This window comes from Pseudophryne corroboree, chromosome 6 (genome assembly GCF_028390025.1).
Source record: "Pseudophryne corroboree isolate aPseCor3 chromosome 6, aPseCor3.hap2, whole genome shotgun sequence".
NCBI classification, from domain to species: Eukaryota; Metazoa; Chordata; class Amphibia; order Anura; family Myobatrachidae; genus Pseudophryne; species Pseudophryne corroboree.
The window spans coordinates 387,699,928-387,718,460 of NC_086449.1; the positions used below are offsets into that span (position 1 = coordinate 387,699,928).

The 18,533-nt window shown below is 46.7% G+C and overlaps 1 protein-coding gene across 2 annotated transcripts in view; it reads right to left on the reverse strand.

Annotated features, from left to right (window-relative positions):
* The window catches only part of MKLN1 (muskelin 1), a 322,757-nt gene that overhangs the window by 130,266 nt on the left and 173,958 nt on the right, over positions 1-18,533 (reverse strand). For both annotated transcript variants that reach the window (XM_063926768.1, XM_063926769.1), the window contains one exon: positions 17,324-17,389. In XM_063926768.1, coding sequence (XP_063782838.1) covers positions 17,324-17,389 — 66 coding nt within the window. The remainder of the gene's footprint in view (positions 1-17,323; positions 17,390-18,533) is intronic.

The window sequence follows — 18,533 nt, forward strand, 5'->3', positions numbered from 1 at the left end:
CCCCTAAAGAAGGTATTGGACGGTTTGGCCTTTCTAGGCTTGTAGGCCGAAAGGACTGTGATGCTGATGAAGAGAAGGATTTCTTCGGAGCAGGTGCAGCTGAGGGAAGAAACGGAGACTTACCCGCTGTAGCCATTGATATCCACGCATCCAAAGCTTCCCCAAAGAGAGCCTGACCTGTGTAGGGTAGGGACTCCACACTTTTCCTGAATTCCGCATCGGCCGACCACTGGCGCAGCCACAATCCCCGACGAGCTGAAACAGACATGGAAGAGATTCCCGCAGCCATGGAACCCAGGTCTTTCATGGATTCTACCATTAAACCTGCTGAATCATGAATGTTACGCAAAAACAATTCAAGATCACCCTTATCCATCGTATCCAAATCCCCAAGTAAGGTGCCTGACCACTTTACTATATCTTTTACAATCCATGCACTAGCAATAGTGGGCAGTAATATGGCCCCCGAAGCGGTGTACATTGATTTAAGTGTATTATCAATTTTACGATCAGCCGGCTCCTTTAAGGCGGTAGATCCCGGAACAGGTAAAACCACCTTTTTTGAGAGCCTGGACACAGATGAGTCAACAATTGGCGGGTTGTCCCATTTTTTTCTATCCTCCTCAGGGAAAGGGAACGCCACCTGGACCCTTTTAGGGATCTGGAATTTTTTCTCAGGGTTTTCCCATGCTTTCTCAAACATAGCATTTCATTCCTTTGACGCAGGGAAGGTTAGCGAGGCTCTCTCATTTTCAGTGAAAAAAGCCTCCTCAACCTGCTCAGGTGTGGTATCATTAATATTCAACACATCCCTGATAGCCTCTATCAACAATTGCACCCCCTTTGCAAGAGATGCAGACCCCCGCAACACATCCTCATTACAGTCTGTGTTGTCAGAATCTGTATTCGTGTCATCTTGCATGACATGAACAAGCGCACGTTTGTGGGGGTATATAGCGGAGCATCCTGAGGTACCAGAATCGGGCCATACTGTCAGAGTTCTGTAATACCTGGGTTGCAGATTCATTACTTGCAACCCTCTCAGAAATCTGAGAAATCCAAGATTTGATAGCGGAAAACCACACGGGTTCCCTTGCTAGAATCTGTGCTAAACCAGTGCTATCCTGATTACACGGAATGGGATCATCCTGGGAGGACATATCCTCTGCAGCATATGACACAGTGTCCCTGGACATAACTAAAGGAGACCACAAAATACTCCACACACACAGGGGAGGGCAGACAGAGTTCCCCCTCCCAAGAATGGCAAGAGAGACACAGAGATTGGAGCTAACGCACACACACAGCGCTTCTAACCAAAGGGAGACCCCTTGTCAGCGCTGACTGTGCACCTTAATAGGATACACAGTCGTATTGCAGCCCCTCCCTTCTACAACCCCTTGGTACTGTTTACAGATAGCTGGAGTTGCTGTGGAGGGACCTGTTTCTCCTGATCAGCGCTGTGCAGGCAGGAAAATGGCGCTGAACGCTGCTGGGTCTGCTCTAAAAAGCTCCGCCCCCAAAATGGCGCTGTCTTCCCGCTCTTCCACTGATTATGCTGGCTGAGATCCGAGGACCCCGACAGGCTTTGGGACCAGTGTAGGGTGCAGCGCTGGCTCAGGGCGCCCCTCACAACGCCGCACCATGTACCGCTGAGCCTCCCAGAGCGCAGTTAATACTGCGCTCCTACCCTGCTGCCGCCATCTTCACACCGACCCCCCACTTGCTAGGGGGGAGGGGGTCGGTGTCTCACTCGCCACAGATTCTTCAGCTCTGTAAGGGGGTGGCGGCATGCTGCTGGGGCGAGAGATACCCATCAGGAGCTCAGTGTCCTGTCAGCGGAGTAAGTGGCTCAGACCCCGCAGGGCGGACACTACTCCCTTCCCCCCCTTAGTCCCACGAAGCAGGGAGGCTGTTGCCAGCAGCCTCCCTGTTAAATAGTAAACTCTAAATAAAACTTTTCTAGGGAAACGCTGGAGAGCTCCCCTAGCTGTGACCGGCTCCTCTGGGCACATTTTCTAAACAGAGTCTTGTAGGAGGGGCATAGATGGAGGAGGCAGCCCACACCCCCAAACTCTTAAAGTGCCAATGGCTCCTGGTGCGCTTTACAATTAGAACAATAATAGAACAAAACTGGGTAAAAACAGACAGACAGAGGTAGGAAGGCCCTGCTCACAAGCTTACAATCTATAGGGAAATAGGCATAGATACACAAGGATAGATGCTACCTATTGCATAATGGTCCACCAGATTGCTAGGTTCTTAATGGGTTGTATGATGATACCCCACAAAATTATCCAAGTGTCAGGAGGGTGTGAGACTAAAGAAAGACAAGATATGTGATGTTATGAATACTCTACAGAGGATGTAATTAGATAGGGAAGCACTGAGGGTAATGTGGGTGGGTCTGGAATTTGATAGGCTTGTCTGAAGAGGTGAGTTTTCAGGGAACATTTAAAGGTTTGGAGACTAGAGGCGAGTCTTACTGTGCGTGGGAGGGCATTCCACAGAGTGGGTGAAGCCCGGATAAAGTCCTGTAATTTTGAGTGTGAACAAGTAATGCGTGTGGATGAGAGACGTAGATCTTGTGCAGAGCGGAGAGGTCGGGTAGGGAGATATTTTGAGATGAGTGAAGAGATGTATGTTGGTGCAGTTTGGTTAATAGCCTTGTATGTGAGTAAAAGTATTTTATATTTAATACGGTAGAATACCGGTAACCAATGGAGGGACTGACAGAGCGGATCCGCAGACGATGAACGTCTGGCAAGGAAGATTAGCCTCGCAGCTGCATTCAAAATGGATTGTAGTGGTGAGAGCCTATGTTTGGGAAGATCGGTCAGGAGACTATTACAATAATCAATGCGGGAGATAATGAGAGCATGGATTAGAGTTTTTGCTGTGTCTTGTGTAAGATAAGGGCGTATTTTGGATATGTTTCTTAGATGTATGTAACATGATCTTGAGACAGATTGAATGTGGGTAACAAAGGACAGTTCAGAGTCAAGAATGACACCTAGGCAGCGAGCTTGTGGGGTAGGGGTGATTGCAGAGTTCTCAACAGTGATAGAGATATCAGGTTGGAAACTACTATTGGCCGGTGGAAATATAATTAATTCTGTTTTGGAAATATTAAGTTTGAGGTGGCGAGATGTCATCCAAGATGAAATGGCAGAAAGGCATTCAGTGACACGGCCCAATACAGATGGTGATAAATCAGGGGAGGATAGGTAGATTTGAGTATCATCCGCATACAGATGGTACTGAAATCCGAAAGAGTTGATTAGTTTGCCAAGAGATGTGGTATAGATAGAGAAAAGCAGAGGACCTAGGACTGAGCCTTGCGGTACTCCAACAGAGAGGTAGCGAAGGAGAGGTGGAATCAGAGAAACGAACACTGAAGGAGCTATTAGATAGGTAGGATGAGAACCAAGAAAGGGCTGTGTCCTGAATACCTAGGGATTGTAGTGTTTGTATGAGAAGAGAGTGGTCAACAGTGTCAAAAGCAGCAGAGAGGTCAAGGAGAATAAGTAGAGAGAGTAATGTCCTTTAGATTTAGCAGTGACCAAATCATTCACTACCTTAGTCAGTGCTGTCTCTGTGGAGTGTTGGGCACGAAATCCTGACTGAAGTGGGTCCAGTAGGCTGTGTGAGTTAAGAAAGTGTGTGAGGAGAGTGTAGGCAAGTCTCTCCAGTAGCTTGGAGGGGAATGGGAACTGAGAGATTGGATGGTAGTTTGTGAGAGAGTTCGGGTCAGAGTTTTGTTTTTTCAGAATGGGAGTAATCACTGCATGCTTGTATAGAGAAGGAAAGATACCAGTAGACAGGGAGAGATTACAGATTTTCGTTAAGGTTGGGATGAGCACAGTAGACAGAGCTTTACTAATTTGTGAGGGTATAGAGTCAAGGGGAGAGGTATTAGAGTAGGCAGATGAAAAGAGTGCAGATACTTCATCTTCATTTGTAGGATCAAAGGAAGAGAAGGTGTTAGAGGGTTCAGGCAGGGAATTGAGCAGGTCACTTGCTGTGGAAGAGCATACCATTTCATTTCGACCATTTTCAAACTCATGACAGAACATAAGGGCATATGCTCCCAAAACTACAGATCTCCACTTAGGGGTATATTCATTAAGTGTACGAAGCTGCCGTCTTGTCAGAAAGACGGTAGCTTCCGACAGATTTAGGTCGGAAGGGGTTTTGACTTATTCATTAGAGGCAGTTTTTTTCCTGACTAGTCGGAAAAACTCGTGGATTGGCGGAATAGCCGCAGACCCACGTGCTTTTCTCGGAAATAAGGCCAAATCAGACAGGATTAGGCCGTTTCAGACAATCTCAATCCAGCTTTTAAAAAAGTCGTAATGAGGTGAGGAGACGGGGGAGCAGGGCGAGGGAGGGAGTGAATGTGCTTACTGGTGGGGGCAGCTAGACCCGCGGATGCTGGAAGACACGGCTCCTCTCCTCTCTGACGTACCCCTGGCCAGGCACCTCTCTCCCGGCAGTGCTCCCCGGCTGGCACTGAATGCGGCTGTGTGGCTGTCTCCAGTAGCTCCCTATGATCTCACACAAGGGGAGCTACTGATATCAGCACAGACGGGAAGAAACGGCCAAATCAGACAGTCAGATTTGGCCACCCTATTGAATAGGGCTTGTCGGATCCATGCCGACAAATGTAAGTCGGAATGGATCGGACTCTTATTGAATATACCCCTAAGGGAGGTATTCAATTAGCTCCAACGATTCCAGAGCTATCGAATTTACCCCCCTGAGTATTCAATTGCGAGACGTTTTCAAGGCATTTTTGCCAATGCCCTTTCACTTCTTTTTTTAGTGAAAAGGCACTGGTGAAAAATGCCTCAAAATCGTCGAAAACGGCCCAGGTTTTCATCAGCGCAGGGGCGAATCCATAGGGATTTGCGCCAATTCACACGTTTTTCTCCCCTGCAGAATGTTTTGCCTAGGCAGAAAACGGGGCTGGCTATTTGCATAGGGCCAATTTCCGTTCGCCCTAAAAAAAAAAAAAAAAAAAAAAGAAAAGTGAAGTTTTTTCACCTAGGCAAAAAAAAAATAGGATTTTGGTACTTACCAGGTAAATCCTTTTCTTTGAATCCATAGGGGGCACTGGAGTACTCTTGGGATATGGACGGCTTAGCAGAAACAAAGGCACTGAATATTTAAATTTAGAACTCTCCACCCCTCCATATCCCAGAGTACCTCAGTGTACGACCTCAGTGTTTTTTACTGAGCGAACAGGAACTATAGAGAGGTTGACAATGGAGAATTCCTATAACATAACGGACAACAACAAAGTTGACACATAACGTTACTGACAACTAAACAGTTGACACCATAACCGATAAACCTTTATAATTTGAACCAAATCGGTGAAAATGTGTTACCATAAGCTCCTCTGAGCTTAATACAACCCAGGTAAAACTGCTCTGGGTGGGCGTCCAGTGCCCCCTATGGATTCAAAGAAAAGGATTTACCTGGTAAGTACCAAAATCCTATTTTCTTTTTCATCCACTAGGGGTCACTGGAGTACTCTTGGGACGTACCAAAGCTTCCCTCGTGGGCGGGAGAGCTGTTTGACACCTGTAACAGTAGGCGGCCAAAGCTAGATGCTGATGCCGCAAACGTTTCAAACTTGTAAACGCGCACAAACGTGTGCACTGAAGACCATGTAGCCGCGTCATAGAAGCTCCACGACCAGCTGGTCATGACGTTCCCACAGAACCTGTGGAATGAGCTATTACTGACGTAGGCGACTGTAACTTAGCCTTAATGTAAGCCTGACGTGTAGTCAGTTTTATCCAATTGGATAATGTCTGCTGAGAAGCTGGCTAACCCCACTTGGCAGCATCATAGAGAACAAACAACGTATCCGTATTACGAACTGTAGACGTTCGGGACATATAAACGCGTAATGCGCGTACCACATTCAGAATTCTAGACTGTGCTGTCAACACAGGAACCACTATTGGTTTATTGATGTGAAAAATGACACTAGCTTTGGTAAGAAATCGGAATTCGTCCGAAGTTCCGCTCTGTCATCAGGAAACCCAAATACGGTGGCTTGCAATACAAGGCCCCCAAATTTGAAAAACGCCTTGCCGAAGCTAAGGCTAGAAGAAAAAACGTTTTCCAAGTGAGAAACTTAATTCCCACTTGTTGTAAGGGTTCAAAACATGAAAACTGTAAGAAATCTGAACCCAGCTTCAAGTCGCATGGCGCTGTAGGTGGGATAAATGGAGGCTGCACTCTGAGGACACCCCGTAGAAAGGTGTGTACCGACGGCAACAGAGCCAATCGTCGTTGAAAATAAATTGACAACACAGATACCTGCACCCTCAGTGTAGATAAACGCAGTTCTCCATCCCACACCGTCTGTAAAATAACAGAATACGGGTAACTTAAAAGATGATGTCGGAAACTTCCGAGCTTCACACCAACCTATATAGGCACGCCAAATTCTGTAATAATGAGCTGCCGTAACCGGCTTCCTAGCTCGTAACATGGTTGGTATAACCGATACTGTAATGCCCTCTTTCTTTCCTTAAGAGGACGGTCTCAACAACCACCCCGTCAACCGCAGCCGCGGTAAATAGGGGTAAAAGAACAGTCCCTGTTGTAACAGGTTGGACGTAGTATGAGCGGCCAAGGATCGTGTGCGAGTATTCCTTGGAGATGCGAGAAGCAAGCTCTCCGAAACCCATGAGATATCACTAGTATGACTGTGACGAACTGTCTTATGATCCGTTTTAGCAACGGAGAGAGCAGCGGAAAACGGTGGAACCAGATACACGAGGCTGTACGACCACGCGAATGTGAGAGCATCCACCGCCACTGCCCTTGGGATCTGTCGTTCTGGACACATACTGAGCGTTTGTAATTGTTGCGAGATGCCATCCTGTCCACCTGAGGGTAACCCCACCTGGGGACCAACATGTGAAACACCTCTGGATTTAATGCCCAGTCTCCTGGATGAAAAACCCCAACGGCTGAGATCATCTGTCTAACAGATGTCCACTCCCGGAATGAACCCAGTCAACAATATCACCTTGTGGTATCCTGGGCAATTGAGGAATCGAGCTACTTCCCGCATTGCCATGCGGCTTCTCGTTCCTCCCTGTTTGTTGGGCCTGCGACTGCCGTCGCGTTGTGTGACTGCACTTGGACAGTCTGAGTTCGAAGCATGTATGTAGTGCATAGTAAATTGCACGGAGTTCCAGGACATTATAGACAGCAATCAGTCGTGATCCGTTTAGAAACCCTGTTTGAAACTACAACTCCCCAACCTTTGAGACTCTCGCCCAGAGTAGAGACACCCTCGCCCCCCTGTGGGAACCGCGAGTGAAAACCTCCGACCTGAAGCGCCTCGAAAGGCCATCATTGTTTCTAATAGACGAATACACCAATGTACCGATAGTGTTCTTGAGCACTAATTTGTACCAGATGGCGTATAATTTGTACTTTCTGGTGTAGTAGCTAAATCTTTGAGTTACCGTATGTGTAATCATACCTAGGAATTGAAATCGTTGAACTTGACACTGCAACCGTGGTGTATGTTAGCAGCGCAAGTAGGAGGAGCATCTGTTGAAACAGAGCTCTTATGAGTAGATCGTCTTAGAATGGAACGATTGTCACTGCCAGGGATCTGAGATGAGGTATCATCACAAACATCACTTTGGTGAATACCCGAGGCACTGACAAGAGGGCAACCGGTAGAACCTGAAACGGTTAATGGTAGTGGCGTATTGCAAACCTTAAGAACCTGTGATGAGGTGACCAAACCGGAATGGGTAAATACGCATTCTGGAGATCAAGCGACCGAGGCAGTCTTGTCTTTTAAGGAAATAAGACCTGCTGAAACCCGCAGAGACTGAATGGCAACCTGGCAAAATGCCTTATTTTGAGTGGATGGCTGGAAACCCGGCCAATGTAACGTGTAAAGGCGCGTTTCCACAATTGGAAATGCGAGATAGGCTGAGATCCCGTCAAGCCACTGGCTTGTTGTGACTTTAGCGCCCTGGCGTTACAAGGCGTGACTGCTTTTTGTACCACAGTCTTGAATAGACTGAAGTCTAAAGGCTTTAACCGCCGGACCCGAGTATTTCTAATATCGGAGGAGGCAATTTTGTCAAATTTAGGACCAAACAACTTCTGGTCTTGTAATGCTGAACTAGCGACGATGAGAAACGAGAAGCAAGGTAACAGGTGGCAGCAGACGCTGTACCGAGATACTCAGCAGCTTCTCATGAATGATAAATATAAAGTGTCATTGTTTCCATACACTGAGCGCCCTAGTGACCGAAATGTATCTTGGGTCTTTATAAGGTTTGGCACCGACGAATTCCCCAATGGAGAATTCTCCAATGTAGAAGTCACTGTGTGGAAACGGGTAAATAGTCTTAAATCTTAGTAAGATATCCTAAGTAAGAAACCCCTTAAAGATCCGTCGTTTAGCAAATACGACGGATGAAATGTTAGAGGCTCCTTATTCTCTGTAAATTACAGAGACTGACTCACTGGTCATTAGCAATGTATGGTTGTCAAAACCTCCCTGACTGTCTAATGTGCCCTCCTCACTCGTATTTAGCGCTGTGAGGTTTGACATAGAATTGTCAGGTCTGCAACATAGAAGAAATGTGTAAATTATAAGATCAGTTAAATTAACACCCTCCGTAAAAATTGGCGGAGTAACTTTTGAGACTCTGATCTTACCGCTCCTGTCGAGCAGCGTCAATTTGAATTGCCAATGCTTAACATAGGATCTGGGATCCTGAAAACCTACAAAACATAGTGAACATGTGGTAGATTTATGTCTAGACAATGTTTAAAAGTATTTTTAGTCTGCGCTGGAGCCTTACTCCTTATGCAGACAGACAACACCATAGGCAACAGACAGACACTTGCACGACTTAGTAAAATTATCTTAAGGTGTGTAATATATATCTATTTATTTATGGCTGAAATGCAGTTCACATGGCCAGCCTATGTGAAACCTGAACCAAAATTCCCACTAACACCCCTGCGCCTCCGGTGGCGTAGAGATGTAGGGCAGGAATGTTCCGGAATTACAAACTGGAAACAGGAAGCATGTTTAAAATGGCCCCCATGCCATGCTGACCCTGATAATCACAGAACAAGTTACAATTGCTTCAGTGTTAATATAGCCTATTATACAGTGATAATCACAGGCAGAGTACAACACATGCTCTAGTGTGAATATATATAGGCTCAATAGCCTATTATACAGTGAAACTCACAGGACAGGTTACAATACATGCCTCCAGTGTTAATATAGACTCAATATCACAGGTGTTAATATAGGCTCAATAGCCTTTTATACAGTGAAAATCACAGGGCATGTTACAATACATGCCTCCAGTGTTAATATAGGCTCAATAGCCTATTATACAGTGAAAATCACTGTCATTAATATAGGCTCAATAGCCGATTATACAGTGATAATCACCGTCAGTAATATAGGCTCAATAGCCTATTATACAGTGTAAATCACAGGTCATAATCACAGGCAGGCCACCATACACATCCAATATTAATATATATAGTTCATATACATAAACTGTGCCTGCTGTTTATATATGTATCCCTTTACATACCCTTGCCGCTGTAATCCGCCAGATTCCACCCCCACCCCCCTTCCCCCCGTACTCCCTGTAACGCTGTGTCTCAGCGGGGAGCCCGGGAAGACTTGCAGGGAGGCTTTCTAGCCGAGCAGCGGAGGTCGCCTGAGCGGCACGTTGTCACCCTCTCAGCGCTGGCAACTGACGGAGCGTCTGCGGGTGGACGGTGATGGGCGGCCGGACGGAGCGGCTGGGGCTGCCGGACGGAGCGTGTGGCTGGCGGATGTATGAGCGGCGGGAGCGGCATTACAATACTGACCCACACAGCGGGGAGGTAGCCTGCGCTGACCGCCCCGTTTCCCCAGCCTACCTTGTTGTAGAGAGCTCTGTATCTTCCGGTCATGGCTGCGATGGAGCTTCTATGTGTAAGCTCCGTCCAGCTCTCCAGGTCATGGCTGAGACGGGGCTTCTATGTGTAAGCTCCGTCCAGCTGTTGCAGGAGACAGTGGGCTGCCTGTGGCTGTGAGGGTGCTCTTTGTGAGGACCGACACGCCATGCGCTGCCCGTGCAGCGGCACTATCCCGGACCCATGTTTTTCCAGAAACTGGGAAGGGATGTGCTATTGTAAAAAGTTAAAAGTAAAAATGAAAAATTAATAAAATCTTCCACAAAGTGTGGGAACTTCCCACAAGCCATTGTTAGTGCTGTTAGCACAGAAAAAACACTGAGGTCGTACACTGAGGTACTCTGGGATATGGAGGGGTGGAGAGTTCTAAATTTAAAATAAGAATTTACTTACCGATAATTCTATTTCTCGGAGTCCGTAGTGGATGCTGGGGTTCCTGAAAGGACCATGGGGAATAGCGGCTCCGCAGGAGACAGGGCACAAAAAGTAAAGCTTTCCGATCAGGTGGTGTGCACTGGCTCCTCCCCCTATGACCCTCCTCCAGACTCCAGTTAGGTACTGTGCCCGGACGAGCGTACACAATAAGGGAGGAATTTTGAATCCCGGGTAAGACTCATACCAGCCACACCAATCACACTGTACAACCTGTGATCTGAACCCAGTTAACAGTATGATAACAGCGGAGCCTCTGAAAAGATGGCTCACAACAACAATAACCCGATTTAGTTAGCAATAACTATGTACAAGTATTGCAGATAATCCGCACTTGGGATGGGCGCCCAGCATCCACTACGGACTCCGAGAAATAGAATTATCGGTAAGTAAATTCTTATTTTCTCTATCGTCCTTGTGGATGCTGGGGTTCCTGAAAGGACCATGGGGATTATACCAAAGCTCCCAAACGGGCGGGAGAGTGCGGATGACTCTGCAGCACCGAATGAGAGAACTCCAGGTCCTCTTTTGCCAGGGTATCAAATTTGTAGAATTTTACAAACGTGTTCTCCCCCGACCACGTAGCTGCTCGGCAAAGTTGTAATGCCGAGACCCCTCGGGCAGCCGCCCAAGATGAGCCCACCTTCCTTGTGGAATGGGCCTTAACAGATTTAGACTGTGGCAGGCCTGCCACAGAATGTGCAAGTTGAATTGTGCTACCAATCCCACGAGCAATCGACTGCTTAGAAGCAGAAGCACCCAGCATTGTTGGGTGCATACAGGATAAACAGCAAGTCAGATTTCCTGACTCCAGCCAACCTGGAAACTATATTTTCAGGGCCCTGATAACATCCAGCAACTTGGAGTCCTCCAAGTCCCTAGTAGCCGCAGGTACCACAATAAGCTGGTTCAGGTGAAACGCTGACACCACCTTAAGGAGAAACTGGGGACGAGTCCGCAGCTTTGCTCTGTCCGAATGGACAATCAGATATGGCTTTGTGAGATAAAGCCGCCAATTCTGACACTCGCCTGGCCGAGGCCAGGACCAACAGCATGGTCATTTTCCATGTGAGATATATCAAATCCACAGATTTGAGTTGTTTAAACCAATGTGATTTTTTAGGAATCCCAAAACTACGTTGAGATCGCCCAGTGCCACTGGAGACATCAAAGGGGCTGTATATGCAGTACTCCCTTAACAACTTCTGGACTTCAGGAACTGAAGCCAATTTCTTTCTGGAAGAAAATCAACAGGCCGAAATTTGAACCTTAATGGACCCAATTTGAGACCCATAGACACTCCTGTTTGCAGGAAATGTAGAAATTAACCTAGTTGAAATTCTTCCGTGGAGCCTTCCTGGACTCACACCCTGGCACATATTTTCACCTAAGTGGTGATAATGTTGTGCGGTCACCTCCTTCCTGGCTCTGACCAGGGTAGGGATGACCTCTTCCGGAATGCCTCTTTCCCTTAGGATCCGGCGTTCACCCGCCTTGGCGTCAACGCAGCTGCGGTAAGTCCCGGAACAGACACGGTTCTTGCCGAATCAAGACCCTTCTTAGTATCTCTTGAAGTTCCGGGAACCAAGTCCTTCTTGGCCAAACCGGAGCCACGAGTATAGTTCTTACTCCTCTCCTTCCTATCATTTTCAATACATTGGGTATGAAAAGCAGAGGATGGAACACATACACCGACTGGTACACCGACGGTGTTACCAGAGCGTCCCAGCTATTGCCTGAGTGTCTCTTGACCTGGCGCTTCAGGTGGGACGCCATCATAACCACCTTTGGTCTTTCCCAACGGTTTACAATCATGTGGAAACTTCCAGAATAAGTTTCCACTTTTCCGGGTGGAATTCATTTATGCTGAGGAAATCTTCCCAGTTGCCCACTCCCGGAATGAACACTGCTGACAGTGTTATCACATGATTTTCCGCCCAGCGAAGAATCCTTGCTGTCATTGCCCTCCTGCTTCTTGTGTCGCCCCGTCTGATAACGTGGGCGACCGCCATGATGATGTCCTACTGGATCAGCACCGGTTGACTTTGAAGCAGGAGTCTTCCTAGGCTCAGAGCATTGTAAATTGCCCTTAGCTCCAGTATATTCATGTGGAGAGAAGTCTCCAGACTTGACCACACTTCCTTGGAAATTTTTTCCCTGTGTGACTACTCCCCAGCCTCTCAGGCTGGTATCCGTGGTCCCCAGAACACAGTCCTGAATGCTGAGTGTGCTGCCCTCTAAAAGATGAGCACTCTGCAGCCCCCACAGAAGAGACACCCTTGTCCTTGGAGACAGGATTATCCGCTGATGCATCTGAAAATGCGATCCGGACCATTCGTCCAGCAAATCCCCTGAGATCTGCCGAATGGAATCGCTTCGTAAGAAGCCACCATTTTTCCCAGGACTCCTGTGCATTGATGCACTGATACTTGGCCTGGTTTTAGGAGGTTTCTGACTAGGTCGAATAACTCCTTGGCTTTTTCCTCCCGGAGGAACACCTTTTTCTGGACTATGCCCAGAATCATTCCTAGGAACAGCAGACGTATCGTCGGAAAACAGCTGCGATTCTTGGAATATTTAGAATCCAGTCGTGCTGTCGTAGAACTACTTTAGATAGTGCTCTTCCGACCTCCAACTGTTCTCTGGAACTTGCCCTTTCCAGGATATCGTCCAAGTAAGGGATAATTTAGATGCCTTTTTTCTTTGAATAAACATCTTTTCGGCCATTACCTTGGTAAAAGGCCCGGGGTGCCGTGGATAATTCAAACGGCATCGTCTGAAACTGATATTGACAGTTCTGTACCACGAACCAGAGGTACCCTTGTTGAGAAGGGCAAATTTGGACATGGAGGTAATCCTTGATGTCCAGGGACACCATATAGTCCCCTTTTTTCCGGTTCGCTATCACTGTTCTGAGTGACTCCATCTCGATTTGAACCTTTTATGTAAGTGTTCAAAGATTTCAGTTTAGACTATGTCTCACCAAGCCGTCTGGCTTCAGTACCACAATATAGTGTGGAAAAATAATACCCTTTTCCTTGTTGTAGGAGGGGTACTTTGATTATCACCTGCTGGATATACAGCTTGTGAATTGTTTCCAATGCTGCCTCCCTGTCGGAGGGAGCCGTTGGTAAAGCAGACTTCAGAAACCTGCGAGGAGAAGATGTCTCGACTCTCCAATCTGTACCCCTGGGATAATACTTGTACTATCTAGGGGTCAACCTGCGAGTGATCCCACTGCGCGCTGAGACTCTTGAGACTACCCCCCCACCTTGAGTCCGCTTGCACGGCCCCAGCGTCATGCTGAGGACTTGTAGACGCGGTGGAGGGCTTCTTTTCCTGGGAAGGGGCTGCCTGCTGCAGTCTACTTCCCTTACCTCTATGTCTGGGCAGATATGACTGGCCTTTTGCCTGCATGCCCTCATGGGAAAGGAAGGATTGAGGCTGAAAAGACGGTGTCTTTTTCAGCTGAGATGTAACTTGGGGTAAAAAGGTTGGATTTCCCAGCTGTTGCCGTGGTCCCCAGGTCCGATGGACCGACCCCAACTAACTCCTTCCCTTTATACGGCAATACTTCCATGTGCCGTATGGGATCTGTATCACCTGACCACTGTCGTGTCCATGACATCTTCTGGGTGATATGGACAACGTACTTATCTTGATGCCAGAGAGCAAATATCCCTCTGTGCATCTCACGTACATATATATAGAATGCATCCTATTAAATGCTCTATATGAATAAAATATTTTCAGTCAGGGAATCCGACCAAGCCAACCCAGCACTGCATCTCCAGGCTGATGGCGATCGCTGGTCGCAGTATAACCACCGTATGTGTGTATATACTTTTTAGGATATCTTTCCAGCTTCCTATCAGCTGGCTCCTTGAGGGCGGCCGTATCTGGAGACGGTAACGCCACTTGATAAGCGTGTGAGCGCCTTATCACCCTAAGGGGTGTTTCCCAACGCGCCCTAATTTCTGGCGGGAAAGGGTATAACGCCAATATTTGCTATCGGGGTAACCCCACGCATCATCACACACTTCATTTTATTTTATCTGATTCAGGAAAAACTACAGGTAGTTTTTTCACTCCCACATAATACCCTTTTTTGTGGTACTTGTAGTATCAGAAATATGCAACACCTCCTTCATTGCCCTTAACGTGTGGCCCTAATGAGAAATACGTTTGTTTATTCACCGTCGACACTGAATTCAGTGTCCGTGTCTGTGTCGACCGACTGAGGTAAATGGGCGTTTTTAACGCCCCTGACGGTGTTTCTGAGACGCCTGGACCGGTACTAATAGTTTTTCGGCCGTCTCACGTCGTCAACCGACCTTGCAGCGTGTTGACATTCTCACGTAATTCCCTAAATAAGCCATCCATTCCGGTGTCGACTCCCTAGAGAGTGACATCACCATTACAGGCAATTTCTCCGCCTCCTCACCAACATCGTCCTCATACATGTCGACACACACGTACCGACACACAGCACACACACCGGGAATGCTCTGACAGAGGACAGGACCCACACTAGCCCTTTGGGGAGACAGAGGGAGAGTTTGCCAGCACACACCAAAACGCTATAATTATATAGGGACAACCTTATATAAGTGTTTTCCCTTATAGCATCTTTATATATATCTCAATATCGCCAAAATCAGTGCCCCCCCTCTCTGTTTTAACCCTGTTTCTGTAGTGCAGTGCAGGGGAGAGCCTGGGAGCCTTCTCTCCAGGCTTTCTGTGAGAGAAAATGGCGCTGTGTGCTGAGGAGATAGGCCCCGCCCCTTTTTCGGCGGGCTCGTCTCCCGCTATTTAGTGAATCTTGGCAGGGGTTAAATATCTCCATATAGCCTCTGGGGGCTATATGTGAGGTATTTTTCGCCAAAAAAGGTTTTCATTTGCCTCCCAGGGCGCCCCCCTCCCAGCGCCCTGCACCCTCAGTGACTGCCGTGTGAAGTGTGCTGAGAGGAAAATGGCGCACAGCTGCAGTGCTGTGCGCTACCTTTAGAAGACTGCAGGAGTCTTCAGCCGCCGATTCTGGACCTCTTCTTACTTCAGCATCTGCAAGGGGGCCGGCGGCGCGGCTCCGGTGACCATCCAGGCTGTACCTGTGATCGTCCCTCTGGAGCTGATGTCCAGTAGCCAAGAAGCCAATCCATCCTGCACGCAGGTGAGTTCACTTCTTCTCCCCTCTGTCCCTCGTTGCAGTGATCCTGTTGCCAGCAGGACTCACTGTAAAATAAAAAACCTAAGCTAAACTTTCTCTAAGCAGCTCTTTAGGAGAGCCACCTAGATTGCACCCTTCTCGGCCGGGCACAAAAATCTAACTGGAGTCTGGAGGAGGGTCATAGGGGGAGGAGCCAGTGCACACCACCTGATCGGAAAGCTTTACTTTTTGTGCCCTGTCTCCTGCGGAGCCGCTATTCCCCATGGTCCTTTCAGGAACCCCAGCATCCACAAGGACGATAGAGAAATATTCAGTGCCTTTGTTTCTGCTAAGCCGTCCATATCCCAAGAGTACTCCAGTGACCCCTAGTGGATGAAAAAGAAAACGGCACTAATGGAATACCCTCCTAAGTAAGGGTGTGCGAGAGAATGAGTGGCTGTTTATTTTAGCTTTTCTGGTTGCAGTGTTAAAAACCAAAAAACAGCATTTCACATTGCAAGTTTTTACATTTCACCAAATTAAAACCATCCCATTACAGATATAAGTAAATACCAACTGTAATCCAAAAATATGTTTGCAAACCTGTATGAAGATCCCTTTTTTTAACAATTATAAAATTGATATCTAGTTCATGACTAGTTCATGACTTTTCATGCAAATTTTACTTAGACTTGGAAAGGTGCTCATAAATAAGATTATCTTTAATGCAGCCTATTATGAAAGAGCCAACTGTCCAGTACTCGGTGCCACTTCTGATCTAAGGGTTGTGGCCCATTAGCGAGGTTGGAAAACAACTGTAAACAATGTCTAACCATGCTTATAGTCTGTCACAATCAGGGTTTAGATCAGGTGCTGGGTCTGTAGCACAATGATCTGCAATCCTGTTCTCTCCATAGTTGGTCAAGTGGTCTTCAAAATCGCACACATTAAGATTTTTAATCTTTAAGGAACATATTCATACAGTATATTTAACAGATGTCCCTTACCCAGATGAAAAACATGCATTACAACTATTAATGGGGCAGGTCAAATTGATCACTTTAATTATGGACAAATCGTGTCACAGCCTTGATGCTGGCAATCTTCAAACAATCCAGATAAAGAGAGAATGCTTGCTTTTTCAGCCTGAACTTCGTGTATGTTCGGATTCTGGTTACTAACATTAAATTGTTTTTTCCTCCCACACACTTTTATAGCTTCATACGTTTGCAGAATTGTGTCCCTATGTGAACCTATCCCCGCAATCCAATAATAGTCATGTTATGAAAGATAGCAGCACAAGTCCCACGTCTCAGCAGTTATATAAGCAGCATGGATGGTGTAATGGTTAGCATTACTGTTAACAGCACTGAGGTCTTTTGGGTTCGATACCCAACATGGCCCTAACAGTTTGTATATTCTTCCCGTGCTTGTTTGGGATTCTTCCCACACTCCAAAAATATACTGGTAGGTAGGTAAATTGGCACCTGACAAAAAATATGAGTCCTAGTGTTCATGTGGGGTAGGGTATATATATTTATAAGCTCCACTGGGGCACACACTGTATAAAGCACTACACTATAGTGTGCTTTCATATAGCACATAATGAGGCACGGACTGCAAAGCAGCAGCCCCCAGAAATAGCAGTTGGGTCATTCAAATGCCATACTCGTATGGAAGGAGGACTCATTATTTTTAAAGATACACCACACATTCCCTATTTAAAGTCACAATAGCATGTCCGAATCTATTTACCAGATTGTACATCAATGACCATCTGATGTCCTCCCCTCATTCCTGGTCTGCTGTCATCTCCATCCCCTACAGTAAGGAAAGAAAAAAAAAAAATGGAACACATTACACAAAAAAGGAACCTATTCTGCCATAAAAACAAAAACACAAAACTATAAGTACGGGATTATCCAAAATATATGAAACATGGGGGATATTCAATTAACTGTGGTAATTTACTGCAGCTAATTGATTCACCGTGGCTACTCAATTAGTCCCGATACCCGGCACTTATCGGGAATTATGCGTCGGGTGCCTTAGGCACCTGAAGCATATTCCGCGATAGGTAACCCTTGGAGCCGCAATATCATATGGGATCGGAAACTTGTTCCGGAGACCATGTGTTACTGTCCAGAAACGGGACATTTTTTGCTCGAAAAAAACAAGCTATAATTGGATTGCCTGTTAATGACCATAAGTCAAAAACAGCGCTATCAGTCTTTTTTGGGGGAGAAAAACTAGCGCATCTAATTGAATACCCCCCCGTGGAGTTTTTCAGAGAAGGTATTTTCCATAATTTGGTGCACTTTGGCTAAAATATAATAGGATTTTAATTACCTACCGGTAAATCCTTTTCTCGTAGTCCATAGAGGATGCTGGGGTCCACATTAGTACCAGGAGTATTGACGGGTCCACTAGGAGCCACTGGCACTTTAAGAGTTTGAGAGTGTGGGCTGGCTGCGCCCTCTATGCCCTCCTACCAGACTCGGTCTAGAAACTGTGCCCGAGGAGACTGACAACTTCGAAAGAAAAATTTGATACAGATAGTGGTGAGATTCACACCAGCTCACACATGCAAGGCAAACCAAGCTAAATAGCTTGAAACATCAGCAACGGTTGAACAAGATTACTTAACCAAGTAACAACAGTACTAAACCAAGAACTAAGCAGTACTGAACTAAGTAACCACTGCAGGATCACAAAGTGCTTGGCAGGCGCCCAGCATCCTCTATGGACTACTAGAAAAGGATTTACCGGTAGGTAATTAAAAATAGGATTTTAATACCTACCGGTAAATCCTTTTCTCATACGTCCTAGAGGATGCTGGGGTCACTTCAAGAACCATGGGGTATAGACGGGATCCGCAGGAGACATGGGCACTTTAAGACTTTCAAAGGGGTGTGAACTGGCTCCTCCCTCTATGCCCCTTCTCCAGACTCCAGTTACAGGAACT